A 17,324-nucleotide genomic window follows, 5' to 3' on the forward strand; every position below is an offset into this window, starting at 1 on the left:
ATGTACCAGGATATCTTCTGAAGGAGTGGGAGGAAAAAGTTGTGTCATAGTTGGTGCCACTGATGCAACCATGTCATAGAAGTGCTGCTTGTAAAATCTTCCTATTGTAGCCTCTGTTGCTTCTACCAGAATCTGCCAGAATCATCAGGGTTATTAAAAGCAGTAAAAGTTTTTACGAGGATAGTGAGGCTCAGGTTAGAGTATGTAGGAAAGAGGGAGATTATTTCCCAGTAAAAGTAGGCCTTAGACAAGGATGTGTGATGTCACTGTGGTTGTTTAATATACATATTTATAGATGGGATTGTAAGAGAAGTGAATGCTTGGGTGTTGGCAAGAGGTGTGGGGTTAAAAGATATAGAATCTAACACAAAGAGGAAGTTGTCACAGTTGCTCTTGCTGATAACACTGTGCTTTTGGGAGATTCTGAAGAGAAGTTGCAGAGATTGGTGGATGAGTTTGGTAGGGTATGAAAAAGAAGAAAATTAAAAGTGAATGTAGGAAAGAGTAAGGTGATGAGGATAAAAAAATTGGGTAACGAAAGATTAAATATCAGATTGGAGGGAGAGAGTATGGATGAGGTGAATGTATTCAGATATTTAGGAGTGGATGTGTCAGCAGATGGGTCTGTGAAAGATGAGGTGAGTCATAGAACTGACAAGGGGGAAAAGGTAAGTGGTGTACTGAGGTGTCTGTGGAGACAAAGAACTTTGTCCATGGGTGCAAAGCATGGGTGGTGAATGTTGCAACAAGGAGAAGGCTGGAGATGTCGTGTCTGAGGGCAATGTGCAGTGTGAATATAATGCAGAAAATTCATAGTTTGGAAATTAGGAGGAAGTGCAGGATTACCAAAACAATTATCCAGAGGGCTGAGGAGGGGTTGTTGAGGTGGTTCGGACATGTAGAGAGGGTGGAACAAAATAGAATGACTTCAAGAGTATAAATCTGTAGTGGAGGGAAATGAGGGTAGAGGTTGGCCTAGGAAGGGTTGGAGGGAGGGGGTAAAGGAGATTTTGTGTGCAAAGGGCTTGAACTTCCAGCAAGCATGTGTGAGCATGTTAGATAGGAGCGAATGGAGTCAAACTGTTTTTAGGACTTGACGTGCTATTGAAGTGTGAGCAGGGTAATAGTTATGAAGGGATTCAGGGAAACCGGCAGGCCAGACTTGAGTCCTGAAGATGAGTACAGTGCCTGCACTCTGAAGGAGGAGTGTTAATGTTGCAAGACAGTGGTGGAGTGAATGATGGTGAAAGTTTTTCGTTTTGGGGCTACCCTGCCTTGGTGGAAAACGGCCAATGTGTTATTTAAAAAAATATAATTACAGTACACGTCTCTTGTCAGTGACAGTCACTTATTGCAGTCCCTGATGAAATGCCAAGGATGAAGTAGTTTGGTGAAAATTTGTTTCAGAAAAGAACATTCTTCTTCAAGAAATTCATTACTTCAGATACCTAGAGCTCTTAAGAAAAAACTTTGACAGTGCCCTGTTCAGTGTTTGTGGGGTGTGAATGGTAGTGGAGAGAATAAAAGGTCACAAAACCATGATTGTAACAATGCACAAATAACCTGCACATACAGAAACTTATGACGATGTTTTGGTCCAACTTGGACTGCTAGCTAGTCACACAGAAGCATGAAGGGAATGGGACCAGTATAGATAGATATATGGGAGGAGGGTGGGAACGGGAGAATGCAGGGGGTAATAAAAACATCATCACATGTTATTTGTGAATAGTAGTGGAGAGGATTGGTGGGCTTACATAAACTTTAAATTGAAGCTCACTGCCAGACTTGCAGAGCAGAGTATTGTTGGTTTCATCCTTGACTGTAAATTGAATGGGAGATTTGATCTGGTTAAACTTGTGTTGAAGGATAGATGTTAAATCTTCTTGGAGTTATAATGAGTGTATTGTCCATATAGCAAAGCCACGTAATGGAAGAAATGATAGAGTAGAAACATTTGGCTTCAAGATGTTCCATATTAAAGTTGGCCTGCATAACTCTTAGTGGGGACACCCATAGGTAAACTGATCTGGTGGAAATTGAAGTCTTTAGATTATTTACCCAGTAGGCATAATAACCCAGGATAATCCAAGAAAATCAATTATTGTGGCTTATTTCCATCGGGACCCTTAGGGTCTCTATCTTGAGGATGGTACTCTCAACAGGCAACCATCTATGCACTCTTAAGTGAACATAAACAGCAGGTGTAAGGATACTTGCCGATACATCTCGCCTCGTGCACTGAAAGTATCAATGTACAGATGCTCATCGACTTACGATGGGGTTACATTCTGACAAACCCATCGTAAGTCGAATACGAATATGATATGCTAAATAAATAAATACTGTCACTGAATAAACAAACAATTTCTGTAACTAATTAAATACCAGTATCGAAAAATAAATAAATGAATACAAGTTACTGACTTGTAACCTTCATGGTAGGTAGTTATCTTAAGTTTCATCTCCAAAGTACAGTAATTGCTTTTGCACCATTGTAAAGTTGAAATATCTTAAGCCGAGGAGCACCTGTAAATATAATAATAACACTGCCCATTATTTTTAGCCATGACTGCAGTAATGTTGTATGGCTGATTAGTAAAGACTATGAGAGTAGCCAGAAATACCAAAAATCCATCCACCTGATCCACCATGAGGCCTGGTTACAGACCAGGCTGCGGGGGCATTGACCCCCGCAACCCCCTCCAAGTATACCATTTGTTGAAACCAGCAGTCCTACTGCAGGCCTACCTTTCTGCTGTAAATTAAAATTTACAGTCCTTGAGAAATGTTTAAAAGTCATGAGTTCTGGAAGAAAGCAGGCATGATAAGTCATGGTTGACTTCCTTTATTGTACTGTATTCATTTGAAACAAAACACACTTATTAAACTACGCTTTTATGGGCTTTTCAGTTCTTTATACAGCCTCTCACTTAGCAACACACTCGTTTACTGACAACTCAGACTTACAACGGGCTCTCTGACCAGTGTGCATATCTAAATAATGTATATTAAAGCTGATTTCCTCTATTCTTTTTATTACAATATGCAGTACACTACTGTATAAACATTGAAAAATATACTAAAAATGTTATAAATGGTGCAAAGGTGACATTAGAACAATATTAAAGATGGTTAACACAGACCCACTACCATTATAGTATGCTCCTCACTTAGCAACAAATTCATTTACCAACGTGTTCTTAGGTACAGAACTCTGTCATTAAGTGTGGAAAGGCTGTATAGTGTCTTGAAAATAAAAAAATTATGATTATGTAATTATAATTATTATGTATGTTCTCACCTTTTCAGGTTTTACTGAAGTTCCACCCAACATTTCACAGCGAGTACCATGGGGAAGACTATTCTGTACGATTCAACTTCAATCGCACTCCACTACGTCGCTGCCATCTTGCTTTGGACTTCACTATGAAGCAGCTTGGTCCAGATATCCTTTTTCCTTCCAAATTAAAAATTCAGCTTCCCCAGGTATGTTATATAGACCCTGAAGTCCCCACATCAGCTAGCAGTGCAAAAAAGACACCACACAGAGTCGCTGCTACCAGCTACAATTCCAATACTCAAGTCAGCAGATCAGAAAGTAATGAAACTGGCATTGGTGCAGAAGTGAGTGTCAAACACAGATCTAAGATTGGGACAGGCACTGTCAAAACAGATTACCATTCTAATGAGTTTACCACCAAAAACAAATTACCTTGTGATTTGCTTGTAGGAAGTAATTCAGTTAATAATACAATGAGCGATGTGTTGGAGATTCAGAAAAATGATGCCAGTCAGAAGTTAGCCTTTGATGTGAGTGAGGAAGCAGACCGTGATCTCATCTGGGAGAAGAGTAATAATATAAAAAAAACTCGGTTTATAATGAAAGGTGAATTAAGAGAACTAAGTCAGTTGCTAAATGAACAGCAGAATGGGGTTAACTATTATACAAAAAAGGAATTACAGAAATTCAAAAACACAGAAAATTGTAATGATAGATCTAATTTTTTAGAACATTTTTGTAAACAGGAGTCAAGTCCACAATCTTCAAGAATTCCTGTAGTAACAAGGTTATTCGGAGTTCCTTCCTCAGGCTCCAGTTCAAATTCATCCATGTGTTGTAGTGACGATGAATCTAGGGGCAGTGTCAATTCTAGTGTTGATAATACTGTGGCTAGTGCTAGTGATAATCTGAGTGCTAGTGCTGGCTTAGAGAAAGATGCTTTTCATTTTAAAAAGGTTGAGAAAATTAAACTGAAAAATAATAGCACCTCTTCAAGAAATGCCATTGACAGTGAGAGTAAAACCAGTTTAAATAGTGAAGCATGTTTCATAAGTAATAAACCCAAATTTTGTTCGTTACCCACTGTTACTGTAGTTGAAACTCCCTTTTCTTCTTCTAAAGAGATGGAGATCCTCAAAGGGGAACAGTCAAAATTGAAAGCTACTCCATTAATGGAACACAGTCATAGAGCAGAATCAGTGTCACAAGTAACCATACCACTGCATAAAGTAAATGGAATACCAAAAGATGCTTCTAGCGGGAAGAAAATATTGTTTCTTCCAAGGCCTCTGGAGTTACACTATCACCGAATTGCCAGATTAATGAAGGAAGGAGGGGATTGTAAAAATAATCAAACATGTAGGCCTACAGTACCAGAAGAAAAAGTTGTAATGACAGACCAGATCACTAAATTAAGGAAGGAAGTAAAATGTTTAACGAATCAGACATGTAGACCTTCATTAACAGAAGAGAAAGTACTGAGGACTGATCATGTTGCCAGTTTAATGAAGGAAGGAGAGGATTGTAAAAAAAATCAAACCTTTCGGCCTAAATTACCACAGGAAAAAGTGCTGACAACTAACCGAATTGCTGCATTAATGACAGGAGGACAAATTTGCAAAAATCAGACCTACAGACCTACGTTACCAGAAGAGCTGAGAACTGACCATGAAAACCCATGTAGTGCAAATGATAAACAGTGTCCTAGAAAAAGTGATGTTGGAAGATCTCATGTGCCACTTAGCAATCATCTTAATGAATTAAAGCCAACAGTATATTGTGAACCCCATCATGGTGAACAAAACCATGAAAGTTATGGTTCAGCCAAGGAGGAAAACTGTTACATTGTTCCTGTCTTGCCAGTTTTCACAATGAGGAACAAAGGTAATTTGTTTGGTATTATTATTATTATTACCAAGCACTAAACCCATAAGAGTCAATTTGTACAGTAATTAACTTTTTATTAATAATCAAGAAGAGATACTTTGTAAAATTTGAATTACAGTATCTTATTTTGCAGATCTTTCTTTGAATACAAGCTCAAATTCAAAATTCAGATTCAAAATTTTATTTCTTTTTCACACTGTACAAGAATAATGTAGTTTACGTGTAAGAAAACATTGTTAGGCACAAAAGAAAGCCACAAGTATCCAGTGTATTTCAGGCAGACTAGTCCTAGTACTTAAAGACTACCTAGGAATTAGACGGACTATTAAGTAGGATTTTAATTTATATTTCTCTATACATGAAGTAATACTCAGTCATTATTGCATTATTCTCTTTGTTGATACAAGAAAAGGAAATTAGTTTAACTACCAAAATAAGTAAGTGGAATGCCATGAAAATTCATCACTTGTGTTCATTTCTTACCCTTCCTCTTAAAAACATACAGCATTTTATTGCTACTAAGACAGTTAGATGGGTGACCGTTGAACATGCCTTAAACAGTGATTATCTGACTTGGATTTTTCTGGTGCACACAGTGGGTTCCTATATCCTGTTCGCCTGTCAAAACTTTTTTTGTTTCCCTTATCTTATACAGTGGACCCTCAACCAGCGATATTAATCCGTTCCTGAGAGCTCATCGTTAATCGAAATAATCGTTAGTCAAGTTAATTTTCCCCATAAGAAATAATGGAAATCAAATTAATCCACCCCAAAGTATTGAAAAAAACAAAATTTTACCACATGAAATATTAATTTTAATACACACAAACTGAAGAAGACATGCACAGTTACATGACACTTACCTTTACTGAAGATCTGGTGATGATTGATGGGATGGGAGGAGGGGAGACCGTTGATCTTCTTAGTGTTTAGAAGGGGAATCCCCTTCCATTAGCACTTGAGGTAGCAAGTCTTTTTCTGGGGTTACTTCCCTTGTTCTTTTAATGCCACTAGGACCAGCTTCAGAGTCACTGGACTTCTGTCACACAACATATCTGTCCATACATACCTGTACCTCTCGTTCCTTTATGACTTTCCTAAAGTGGTTCACAACATTGTCAGTGTACAGGTTGCCAACACGGCTTGCAGTAGCTGTGTCAGGGTGATTTTCATCTAAAAAGGTTTGCACTTCAAGCCACTTTGCACACATTTCCTTAATCTTAGAAGTAGGCAACTTCTTCAATTTCTCTATCCCCTCCTCCGAAGCAGTTTCCTCAGGTCTGCCCTCTTGCTGTTCAAGATGATCTAGCAGCTCATCAGTGGTTAGTTCTTCATTGTCCTCCTCCACCAGCTCTTCCACATCCTCCCCACTAACCTCCAACCCCAAGGACTTCCCCAATGCCACAATTGATTCCTCAACTGGCATACGCTTCTCAGGGTGAGCCTCAAACCCTTCACAATCCCTTTTGTCTACACATTCTGGCCACAGTTTTTTCCAAGCAGAGTTCAAGGTCCTCTTAGTGACTTAGTCACTTCCTCCCAAGCCTTACCTATAATGTTTATACAATTGAGGATGGTAAAATGATCTTTCCAAAACTCTCTTAGAGTCAGTCGAGTTTCTGAGGTCACTACAAAGCACCTTTCAAACATAGCTTTTGTGTACAGCTTCTTGAAGTTGGAAATAACCTGCTGGTCCATGGGCTGCAGGAGAGGAGTGGTATTAGGAGGCTCATGTCCATAGAAAGTCGCTCTGCCAAGTCTGAAGGATGACCAGGAGCATTGTCTAATACCAGGAGGCACTTAAGGTCTAGTTTCTTTTCAGTTAGGTAATTTTTTACATTGGGGGCAAATGCATGGTGTAACCAGTCATAGAAAAAGTCCTAGTGACCCATGCCTTACTGTTTGCCCTCCACAGCACACACAAATTAGCCTTGACGACATTGTTTTTCCTGAACACACTGGGAGTTTCAGAGTGATACACCAATAAAGGCTTCACTTTGCAATCACCACTAGCATTGGCACACATCAACAGAGTAAGCCTGTCTTTCATGGGCTTATGTCCTGGGAGTGCCTTTTCCTCCTGAGTAATGTACGTCCTGCTTGGCATTTTCTTCCAAAACAGGCCTGTTTCGTCACAATTAAACACTTGTTCAGGTTTCAGTCCTTCACTGTCTATGTACTCCTTGAATTCCTGCACATATTTTTCAGCCGCTTTGTGGTCCGAACTGGCAGCCTCACCATGCCTTATCACACTATGAGTGCCACTACGCTTCTTAAATCTCTCAAACCAACCTTTGCTGGCCTTAAATTCACTCACATCACTAGTTGCTGGCATTTTTTTAATTAAATCGTCATGCAACTTCCTAGCCTTTTCACATATGATTGCTTGAGAGATGCTATCTCCTGCTATCTGTTTCTCGTTTATCCACACCAATAAGAGTATCTCAACATCTTCTACCTCTTGCGATCTCAGTTTCGAAAACATAGTTGCACCTTTGGCAAGAACAGCTTCCTTGATTGCCGTTTTCTTGCCCACAATAGTAGCGATGGTTGATTGGGGTTTATTATACAACCTGACCAGCTCAGAGACAAGCACTCCACTTTCATACTTAGCAATGATCTCTTTCTTCATCTCCATAGTAATTCTCACCCTTTTTGCTGTAGGGTTGGCACTAGAAGCTTTCTTGGGGCCCATGGTGACTTATTTTGCAGGTGCAATCACTAAAAAGGCTGTGATAATATGAAATGTTCCAGTTGTATGTTTGGAAGCGACCGCGGTGGCTGGCTTGTAAACACTGGCACCCACGGTTAAGTGAGGCACGCTCCGGCCAAAGTGGACGCGTCTCGTACGGAACGAATAGCACTGGTCGGGTTTTTAAGCGCTAGTCGAGGCAAAATTTTTGCGTTAAAATGTATCACTAGTCAGATTTATCGTTAATCGATGCCATCGCTGGTTGAGGGTCCACTGTACAGTGAAACCTTGGGTATACGACCGTAATTCATTCCAAAACACTGTTTGAGTGCTGCTCCATTTGAGTATCGAACAAGTTCTTCCCAACCAGTTTTCTGTTTGATTGGCTGTTATCACTAATATTCATAGGCCCCATGGTGACTTCTACAAATTATACAAAAACCACCAAAAAATGCGAAGAAACGTGAAGTAGTTTACAGCGAAGTTCTGGCAGGTCGTATTTGTTTGGTCGAGTGCTGAGCTTTGTTCGAGTAGGGGGCGGGTCGTATACCAAGGTTCCACTGTATTTTAATGCATTGGGATTTTGGTATGTTATAACTGGTTAATTTTTATTATAGAGGTTGGTCTACTCCAACTTAACGTAAGTGACAATTTGAGAAATTTTTGCAGCTATACGTGAGAAATCCACATAGAACTTGCATAATCTACAAAATTATTCACTCAAAAAAATATTATCACCTAAGAATTTGCAGAATCCAGGAAGTTATTTACCCAAAAGCAAATCAGTATCATGTTTAGTACAGGAGCTGATTATCTAGTGTGTATTGCAGTATTACAAACTGTCAGTGTTTTGCATAATAAGGGGGCTTTCTATGAAGTAGTAATATAGTCATCCTAAATGTATAATATACTCTACTCCACTCTATAGAAATTTTATTAGATCAACTACACATTTTAAGATTAAACTTTTTTCAGAAACTTGTTTTGTTTAACCCTTTCAGGGTCTAGAGGCCAAATTTCATTGTCCAAGAATTTTCAAAAAATAATTTTGTTATTTTTTCTTATGAAATAGTAGAGAATTTTTTTCTGAAGGTAATAAAACAAAAAGTCTGAAATTTGATGGAAAATTGCCGAAATTATGCTCTCGCAAATTCTGATGTGTCAGTGATATTTACACATCGGCGATTTTGCCGACTTTGACTCCCATTTTAGGTCAATTACCTTATTCCAGTCGACCAAATTCTTAGCTATTTCACTAGTATTACTTCTATTCTATTGACTGAGCACATAAAATCGCCAGCTCAACTGTTTCAACTACAAAATAAAATGATTGGAAATTGGCAATTTGGCCAATTTAGTGCAAAGTTCAAAATAGTATTACAATTTCAAAATAGGGTCCAGAATAAACAATGCAGACATTCCTGGCACTAAACTAACATTTCCTCTGTGCATTAGTTACGTTTTGAGGCTTTACAAATGAATTTCATTTTGATTTTTAATTTACATAATGAATTTTATTCAAACCAAAAAATAGAAGATTTACTGTCATGCAATATTGTAATAACTGTATAAGTAATATCAGCACATTTGTGAATGTATATTAGACCCACCAGCTGGCGTGTATTAGACGTGTGAGGTCATTTGTTTACTCTTGAACATCAGCCAAAATTTAACATTTCCACTACATTGAGCTTAGTTTCAAGCCATTTTCAGTACTAAAACCAATCAAAATCATCTCTATTTCTGTAATATTTCTTCCATTCTATCAAATGAGACCAAGAAATCACAAATACAACTATAAAAAACATACAAAAAACACTGCAAAGTTGCTGTTTTAATCGAAAATTACAGTCTCGGTTTTTTTTCTCTCATTATGCACTGTGTGCTGCAGGATTTGTTTTATGTGGTGCACACATACCACATAGATGTATCTCTCATATCTAGGCCCAAATTTACCGCTCACAGCTTATCAGAGTGAGCTGAGCTCATGGTGTAGATCTACGGTTTGGACCCTCAACGTTAAGCCGTAGATCTACGACATGGACCCTGAAAGGGTTAAAACTCTAAACTGTTATTTAAAACAAAATAATGCAGTACAACTATCACTGGAGTGCATTTTTAAAAATTAGCTTTTTGAGAATTATGGCACCATAGAATAAGAATATTTGTATCTTGTGGATACTGTAATGTAATATTCTTTGAAGTTATGTATTATTACCACTCTTGTTTTGATAAGAAAATGATGATTAGGAAAAAATTTATAACAATTTTTAATAAAAAAAAGATAAAGCTCTCCGAATTAATCCATTACAATACTAAAATGTGTCATTTCAGGTGTAAAAAACTTGGCTAAGCTTCCTTTATTGAAATGGTTCAATGACAGCTTGAACGTGGAGCAGAAACTAGCAGTTCGTAGAGTGCTGGATGGAACCACCCGTCCACTGCCCTACATCATCTTCGGTCCACCAGGCACAGGGAAGACAGTGACACTGGTGGAGACTGCACTCCAGATTCTCACCATGATGCAACACACCAGGTACTATAATAATAAACAAAGACAAAGATTTATTTCAGCATAATACAGTGTTTGTACAGAGATTGGTGACATTTAACTGTGCACGCAGAAAGCCCATGATCTTAATTAAGATAAGCTTAAGTTTGCCTTAAATGCTCTGAATACTAAGAGGTTCCTGCATGCACACCTAAATGTCACCCACCTCTGTACAAATATTGTATCAGGCTGAAATAAAGAATCTAATAATCTAATTATGCAGAGCATTTTGGGCATGCTTAATCCTGACTTAAGTTTACAATGACAACAGCTATTATTTGCTTATATTTAAGGACATTAAGGGTATACAAACAACAAATTTAGGCATTAATACCCAGATTTGGTGGGAAAAAAGCCAGCTATTTTACAGTACATAGCTGATAAAAGAATTCTGAAAAACAGTAAAAAATATACTGTAAAAAGAAGTATTAAAACAATTTTTATTAGAAAGTAACTAAAACAAAAGAAGGAAAGGAGGATAATAAAGTTGGAATGAAGGAAGGAAGACATGCAAATCTTACAAATTTCTTCTTCTATTTGGTAACACTTATCAATGTATTTCTGTGTTTCTAGTAGTAAATATTCCTCTCTAATTTATGAAGTTGAGAGTAAGTCATGGAAGATGCAGTCATTGGAACCATTAACAGATATATGTGTGAAAAGTTCAAGGCTCCCTTCCCTTCGCACTTGTGTGCGAGTAATTAATGATCAGAATCGGACCCAGATGTCACAATAAGTTTCTCTCTCCTGTGTGCAGGTTATTTGTGTATTGTTCCAGTCACTGCATTGTACCTATTTATTCTTCAAAGCAGAAGATTGTGGAAGTATATTAAAGAAGGCCAGCATCCAGAAGACTGATGCTGATTTATAACAATGAGGAACTTAGCTGAGGAGACTCAGATTGAAGATACTCACAAATGCAGTATAATGTGAACCTTTATTGATTGTTTTTCCCACACAGTGGGCCTTATCAAGTCACAAACATCTGTTTGTGACTTGATAAAGCTCACTGTGTGGGAAAAACATGGTAAAGGATTGCATTGTATTGCATTCGTCTCTGCTTTTCCATCTTGTCGGTATTTTATACCATTTATCTCCATTGAAGATATTCATAAAAACTTTTAACACTAGGTTTACATGTGCCAATTTACCAGTATACAAACCAAAAGGGATATTTAATTTTGTGTAAATAAATAATTTATTGATAAATGTAAGTGTTGGTAATTTTTATGTTTTAACCCTTTGAGGGTCGACAGGCCCTCTCAGAAACTCATTCTCAGGGTCGGCCAAATTTAAAAAAAAAAAAAAAATATTTTTCTTATGAAAAGATAGAGAATCTTTTCCCGATCATAATGACACCAAAATTATGAGATTGATGGAAAACTTACGGAATTATGCTCTCGCGAAGTTAGCAGTCTCGGCGATGTTTACAGATCGGCGATTTTGCCCACTTTGAGCCCCATTTTCTGCCAATTCCACTGTACTAGTCGACAAAAAACATGAATACAGTGGACCCCCACTTAACGATCACCTCCCAATGCGACCAATTATGTAAGTGTATTTATGTAAGTGCGTTTGTACATGTATGTTTGGGGGTTTGAAATGGACTAATCTACTTCACAATATTCCTTATGGGAACAGATTCGGTCAGTACTGGCACCTGAACATACTTCTGGAATGAAAAAATATCGTTAACCGGGGGTCCACTGTATTTCGATAGAACTACATTTTTTCTATTGAATAAGTGCAAGAAACCACCCATTTACCATTTTCAACTATCCAATACAGTGGTCAGAATTTAGCAATTTTGCCAATTTCACACAAATTTCGAAAAATGCCAATTTCCGAATAGGGTCCAGAACAAACAAGAAATACATTCCTGGCACTAAAATGACATTTCCTCTGTTCATTAGTCACGTCTCAAGGCCCCTCTTACATTCTTTTGCTTTCCACTTTGAATTTTTATTCTCACACAAAATTGGAAGATTTACTGTTATGCAGACTACTGCATTAGTGTAAAAAATGATATAAATCATATTGGCGCACTTGCAAAAGAATATTAGACTCACCAGTTGACGTGTATTGGACGCTTGGCATGATTTGTTTACTTTTGAACTTTGGTAAAAATCGAACATTTCTGCTACTTTGAGCTCAATTTCAAGGTACTTTTCATTGTAAAACCAGTCAAAATCATCTCAATTTCTGTGATATGCCTTCCATTCTATAAAATGAGACCAAGAAAACTAGAATACAACAATAAATACCATACGAAAATACAGTGCAAAGTCGCTGTTTTATTCCAAAAAAACGGTCAAAGTTTTTTTTTTCTCATTATGCACTGTGTGCTGCAGGATTTTTTTTATACCATGCACACTGACCATATAGACCCATTCTTTCATATGGAGGCCTACCAGCCTTTTCCCGCGAGATTTGACGGCGCTAGAATTTATGCGTACTAGTACGTCAAAAACCCCTGCGCGTAAGACGTACTAGTACGTCCGAAACCCTCAAAGGGTTAACTAGATGCAGTAAGGATAAATTAAATTGTATAAGAACCTAAATAATGATGTAGTTGTACTCTTAATACAGTTTTGTTTCTTCAATTTCCAGACTTTTAATAATAACACCTTCCAATAGTGCATCGGACCTTGTAATGGAGAGATTACTTACTTATGGCCATTTGAGCAAGATGGATTTGGTTCGGTTAAATGCCTATCAGGTGAGAAGAAGAACATTCACATGAAGATTATTTGAATGAAATATCTGACTTATTTTACTATAAAAACATACTTTACAGAAACCTATAGAAAAACTTTTTTGTATTTCAGAGACTGGAAGACACCATCCCTGACACCATCCGTCCATATTGTTGCAGTGGTGATCAGCTATCTGTACGTGTACATCAGCGGATCATAGTGACTACAGCAACTACTGCTGGTGTAATGTATACACTCGGTCTTCATAATGGCCACTTCAGTCATGTGCTGGTGGATGAAGCCGGACAGTTAACTGAACCAGAGTGCTTAGTTGCTCTAGGGTAAGCTCTAGTCACCATACCTTTTCAATATTTAGACCACAAAGAATGATAGCTTTTTTTTTTAACGCATCGGCATTTCCGACCAAGGCAGGGTGACCCAAAAAAGAAGAAACAATTTCATCATTATTCACTCCATCACTGTCTTGCTGGAGGCATGCCTACACTACAGTTAAAAAATTGCAACATATCAACACCCCTCCTTGAGAGTGCAGGCACTGTACTTCCGACCTCTTACAGGAGTTTTTTATTACTGTCTAGTGTTGAAATACCTCTCTAAGCTTAGGTTGAGACCTATGAGCAATATAACTTGGCCACCAAAACTCTAAGTAAATTTTTGAGATGGTTGGGGGAAGGAATAGCATTTTCAATGCCATAAATTACAGTATGTTCTGCATATCCCAAACCAGGTGAGATGAGACTTCAATAGTTTTAAGCAACGATTGTTTTTCCCATACAGTAAATTCTGAGATGTAATTCTTGGTTGGTAAATGTAGTACAGTGGTACCCCGAGTTTCGAACTTAATCCATTCCAGGAGCTAGTTCTAAAGTCGAAACGTTTGAAACTCGAAGCAATATTTCCCATAAGAAATAATGTAAATCCAATTAATCCGTTCCAGACCCACAAAAATATTCACAAAAAATTTATTTTTTAAAGAATAACTATAGTTTTACATACACAAAACAATTATAAATACATATAGTACTTAAATGAGTAATGAAATAGATAAATAAACATTTAAATAAACATTTAAAATCACATTTATATACCTTTATTGAAGACTTGTTGAGATCTGGAAGATAGGGAGGACTTATTATTGCCTCCACCACTGCCTCAACCACTGCCTCCACCCCTGCCTCAACCACTGTCTCCACCCCTGCCTCAACCACTGCCTCCACCACTGCCTCCACCACTGCCTCCACCACTGCCTCCACCACTGCCTCCACCACTGCCTCAGCCACCACCTCCACCACTGCCTCAACCACTGCCTCCACCACTGCAGTGCACTGCCTCGTATTTTTGTACAATTTCTTTCTTCACTTCTATGGCGTTTCTCACTTTCTTTACCAAAGGACTGCCACTAGGAAGTTTCTTTGGGCCCATGGTGGCTTATTTCACAAGTCACAATCAATAAACAAGCACTAAACACAATGAATTTATTGTGAAATGTGTGGATGAGTGCGCAGGGTAATGTTCACTCAAGGATAAACAAAGCTAGACTGGCTCACGACGCCTGCGCAGGCAGGCGGACAGGTCTGGTATGCGGTTCGAAACACGGGGCACGTTCAATACTCGAGACAAAATTGGTGCGAAAAAAGCTGTCAAAACTCGAAGCGTTCGATAGTCAATGTGCTCAAAACTCGAGGTTCCACTGTATATTGTATGGCAGATCCATAAATGCTACCTACATGTTATACCCAATGCCTACTGCACACTGCCCATTATTTTGCATCACATAACTAATTGTTAAATGTAATTTCTGCAGATAATTTGTAAATTTTAGTGCTTTAGGATGTAAGAATAGTTTTTTGAATGGTCCAAAATAGACAATAGTGATACTCCAGTTTTATTAAAAATATATTGGATGTTTTTGCCACTAATAGTATTTTTGCATCTTTATTTAATGTCACATTTGATAGATTAAGATTCACATGATGTGAGTGCTGTGTACAGAATATTACATAATAATTTTTTTTTTTTTTCAACATTACTGGTTATCTCCCATCAAAGCAGGATGACTCAAAAAGCAAAACCTTATAAATCTTTCCTTCTTTTTACATTTAATAATAAACATATTTCATAAAATTTGTCAAGAGGATATACAATGAACTGTGTAAAGTTGGGATGCATTGATGATTATTCTTGTTTCAAGATTGGTGAACTGTTCATCTGGTCAAGTGGTTCTTGCTGGTGACCCAGAACAACTTGGTCCTGTAGTACAAAGCAGCTTAGCCAAGAGATATGGTCTACAGCATTCACTCTTACAACGTCTGTGTTACTCTGTTCTCTATCAGGTACTACATCACACTACTGTAACTTAGATAAATGGTTCGGAGAAGCGACAAGTTGATAAATAAGACACGTGCAAAACTTGGTACCTTATTAAGCAAATGTTTTTCCACATAGTGGCTTCATTAGTCCTATACAAAAAAGAATGGTGAAGATCAGAAGGAATTTGAAATAATCAGTCCCCTCACCTTGGAGTCAGCTCCAGGCTGAGGGAATTGATTATCTCAAACTCCTGATATTCACCATTCTTCTTTGTATTGGACTGATGAAGCCACTGTGTGGCAAAACATTTCCACAATGAAGATACCCAAGTGTTGCACATGTGTCTAATTCATCACCACTGTTACTGTAGTCTATGCACTTGCAATAAGTGGCTAGTAGTTAGTTATATTAAATGTTGCAATCTCAATTGAGCCGTAATAGTTGGACCAAAGAAGTAATTCCTGTTATTTCTACTTGTGAACCTTCCTTGAAAGAATTAGTTTCATCTGTTGTGCACTTGCTCTACTGTACTATTTTTTTTTTTTAACATGACAGCTGTTTCCCACCAATGCAGGGTGACCCAAAAATGAAACACACTCAACATCATTCACACTATCACTATCTTGCCAGAGGCACACAGATACAGCAGTTTAGATATGTCTTTTTTTTTTTTTCCCACCTCCCCACAACATAGACAGCTTGTTATCCCTTGTACCAATGCAGGTAGATCTGACCCAAAAAACGCCATGAACTCAGCTCACACTCACCATCTATGTGGTATGTCACACTATCACTATCATGATTTTTGCAGCAGAGGCGCACAGATTACAGCAGTTTAGATATGTGAAACTCTAAACAGCATATATCCTAATACATACCAGCCCATTCCAAATATGGTGATGATATTTATACAATTATTACAGAGTGTAAATCTTCAGGAATAAAAATTCAATGTATCTTCCCACCTCCCTACACATTCTGGACCCTAAATTTATTCTTATAGAATTACAACCGATAGAATAGAAGATTTAGCTGGCCTAAAAAAGTATTATTCGTTTCGCTGACCATCAAAATTCTATTTATCAAATTACTTTTTGTTTTTTACCTTGTAGTTTCAAATTTTTTTTTTAACACTGGTGCTATCCAGATTTGGCATTAATAGATATCTGAAAAATGATTGGTGGAGTTGCTACTTTAGTCATAGCCAAACATAGCAGCATTCACCAAATCTAGATGTACAGTCACATGTGGCACATTTACAGTACAGGCCCTGCTTATACAGCAGGTTAGGTTCTGGTCTACTGATGTAAACCAAAAATCACTGTAAAGTAAAACAGCTTCTTTCACCTTCAAATGGATATAAAAGCCTGATAACATGTTTACACTATCATATATTAAGTGAGCAGTAGAGCTAGGCCTAAAAAATGCATGTACAGTACACACATTACTTTTTTTTTTTCAACAAACCGGCTGTATCCCACCAAGGCAGGGTGGCCCAAAAAGAAAAACAAAAATTTCTCTTTTTAAATTTAGTAATTTATACAGGAGAAGGGGTTACTAGCCCCTTGCTCCTGGCATTTTAGTTGCCTCTTACAACATGCATGGCTTACAGAGGAAGAATTCTGTTCCACTTCTCCATGGAGATAAGAGGAAATAAACAAGAATAAGAACTAGAAAGAAAATAGGAGAAAACCCAGAGGGGTGTGTATATATATGCTTGTACATGTATGTGTAGTGTGACCTAAGTGTAAGTAGAAGTAGCAAGACATACCTGAAATCTTGCATGTTTATGAGACAGAAAAAAGACACCAGCAATACTACCATCATGCAAAACAATTACAGGCTTTCATTTTACACTCACTTGGCAGGACAGTAGTACCTCCC

The 17,324-nt window shown here is 37.8% G+C and overlaps 1 protein-coding gene across 1 annotated transcript in view; it reads left to right on the forward strand.

Moving 5' to 3' along the window:
• Positions 1–17,324, forward strand: part of LOC128703008 (uncharacterized) — a 76,866-nt gene that overhangs the window by 26,482 nt on the left and 33,060 nt on the right. Inside the window, exons 7-11 of the mRNA XM_070103623.1 lie at positions 3,313–5,167; positions 10,197–10,398; positions 13,024–13,132; positions 13,242–13,450; positions 15,322–15,463. Of these exons, the coding sequence (XP_069959724.1) occupies positions 3,313–5,167; positions 10,197–10,398; positions 13,024–13,132; positions 13,242–13,450; positions 15,322–15,463 (2,517 nt within the window). The remainder of the gene's footprint in view (positions 1–3,312; positions 5,168–10,196; positions 10,399–13,023; positions 13,133–13,241; positions 13,451–15,321; positions 15,464–17,324) is intronic.

The sequence above is a fragment of the Cherax quadricarinatus genome, chromosome 86 (genome assembly GCF_038502225.1).
Source record: "Cherax quadricarinatus isolate ZL_2023a chromosome 86, ASM3850222v1, whole genome shotgun sequence".
In the NCBI taxonomy this organism is placed as follows: Eukaryota; Metazoa; Arthropoda; class Malacostraca; order Decapoda; family Parastacidae; genus Cherax; species Cherax quadricarinatus.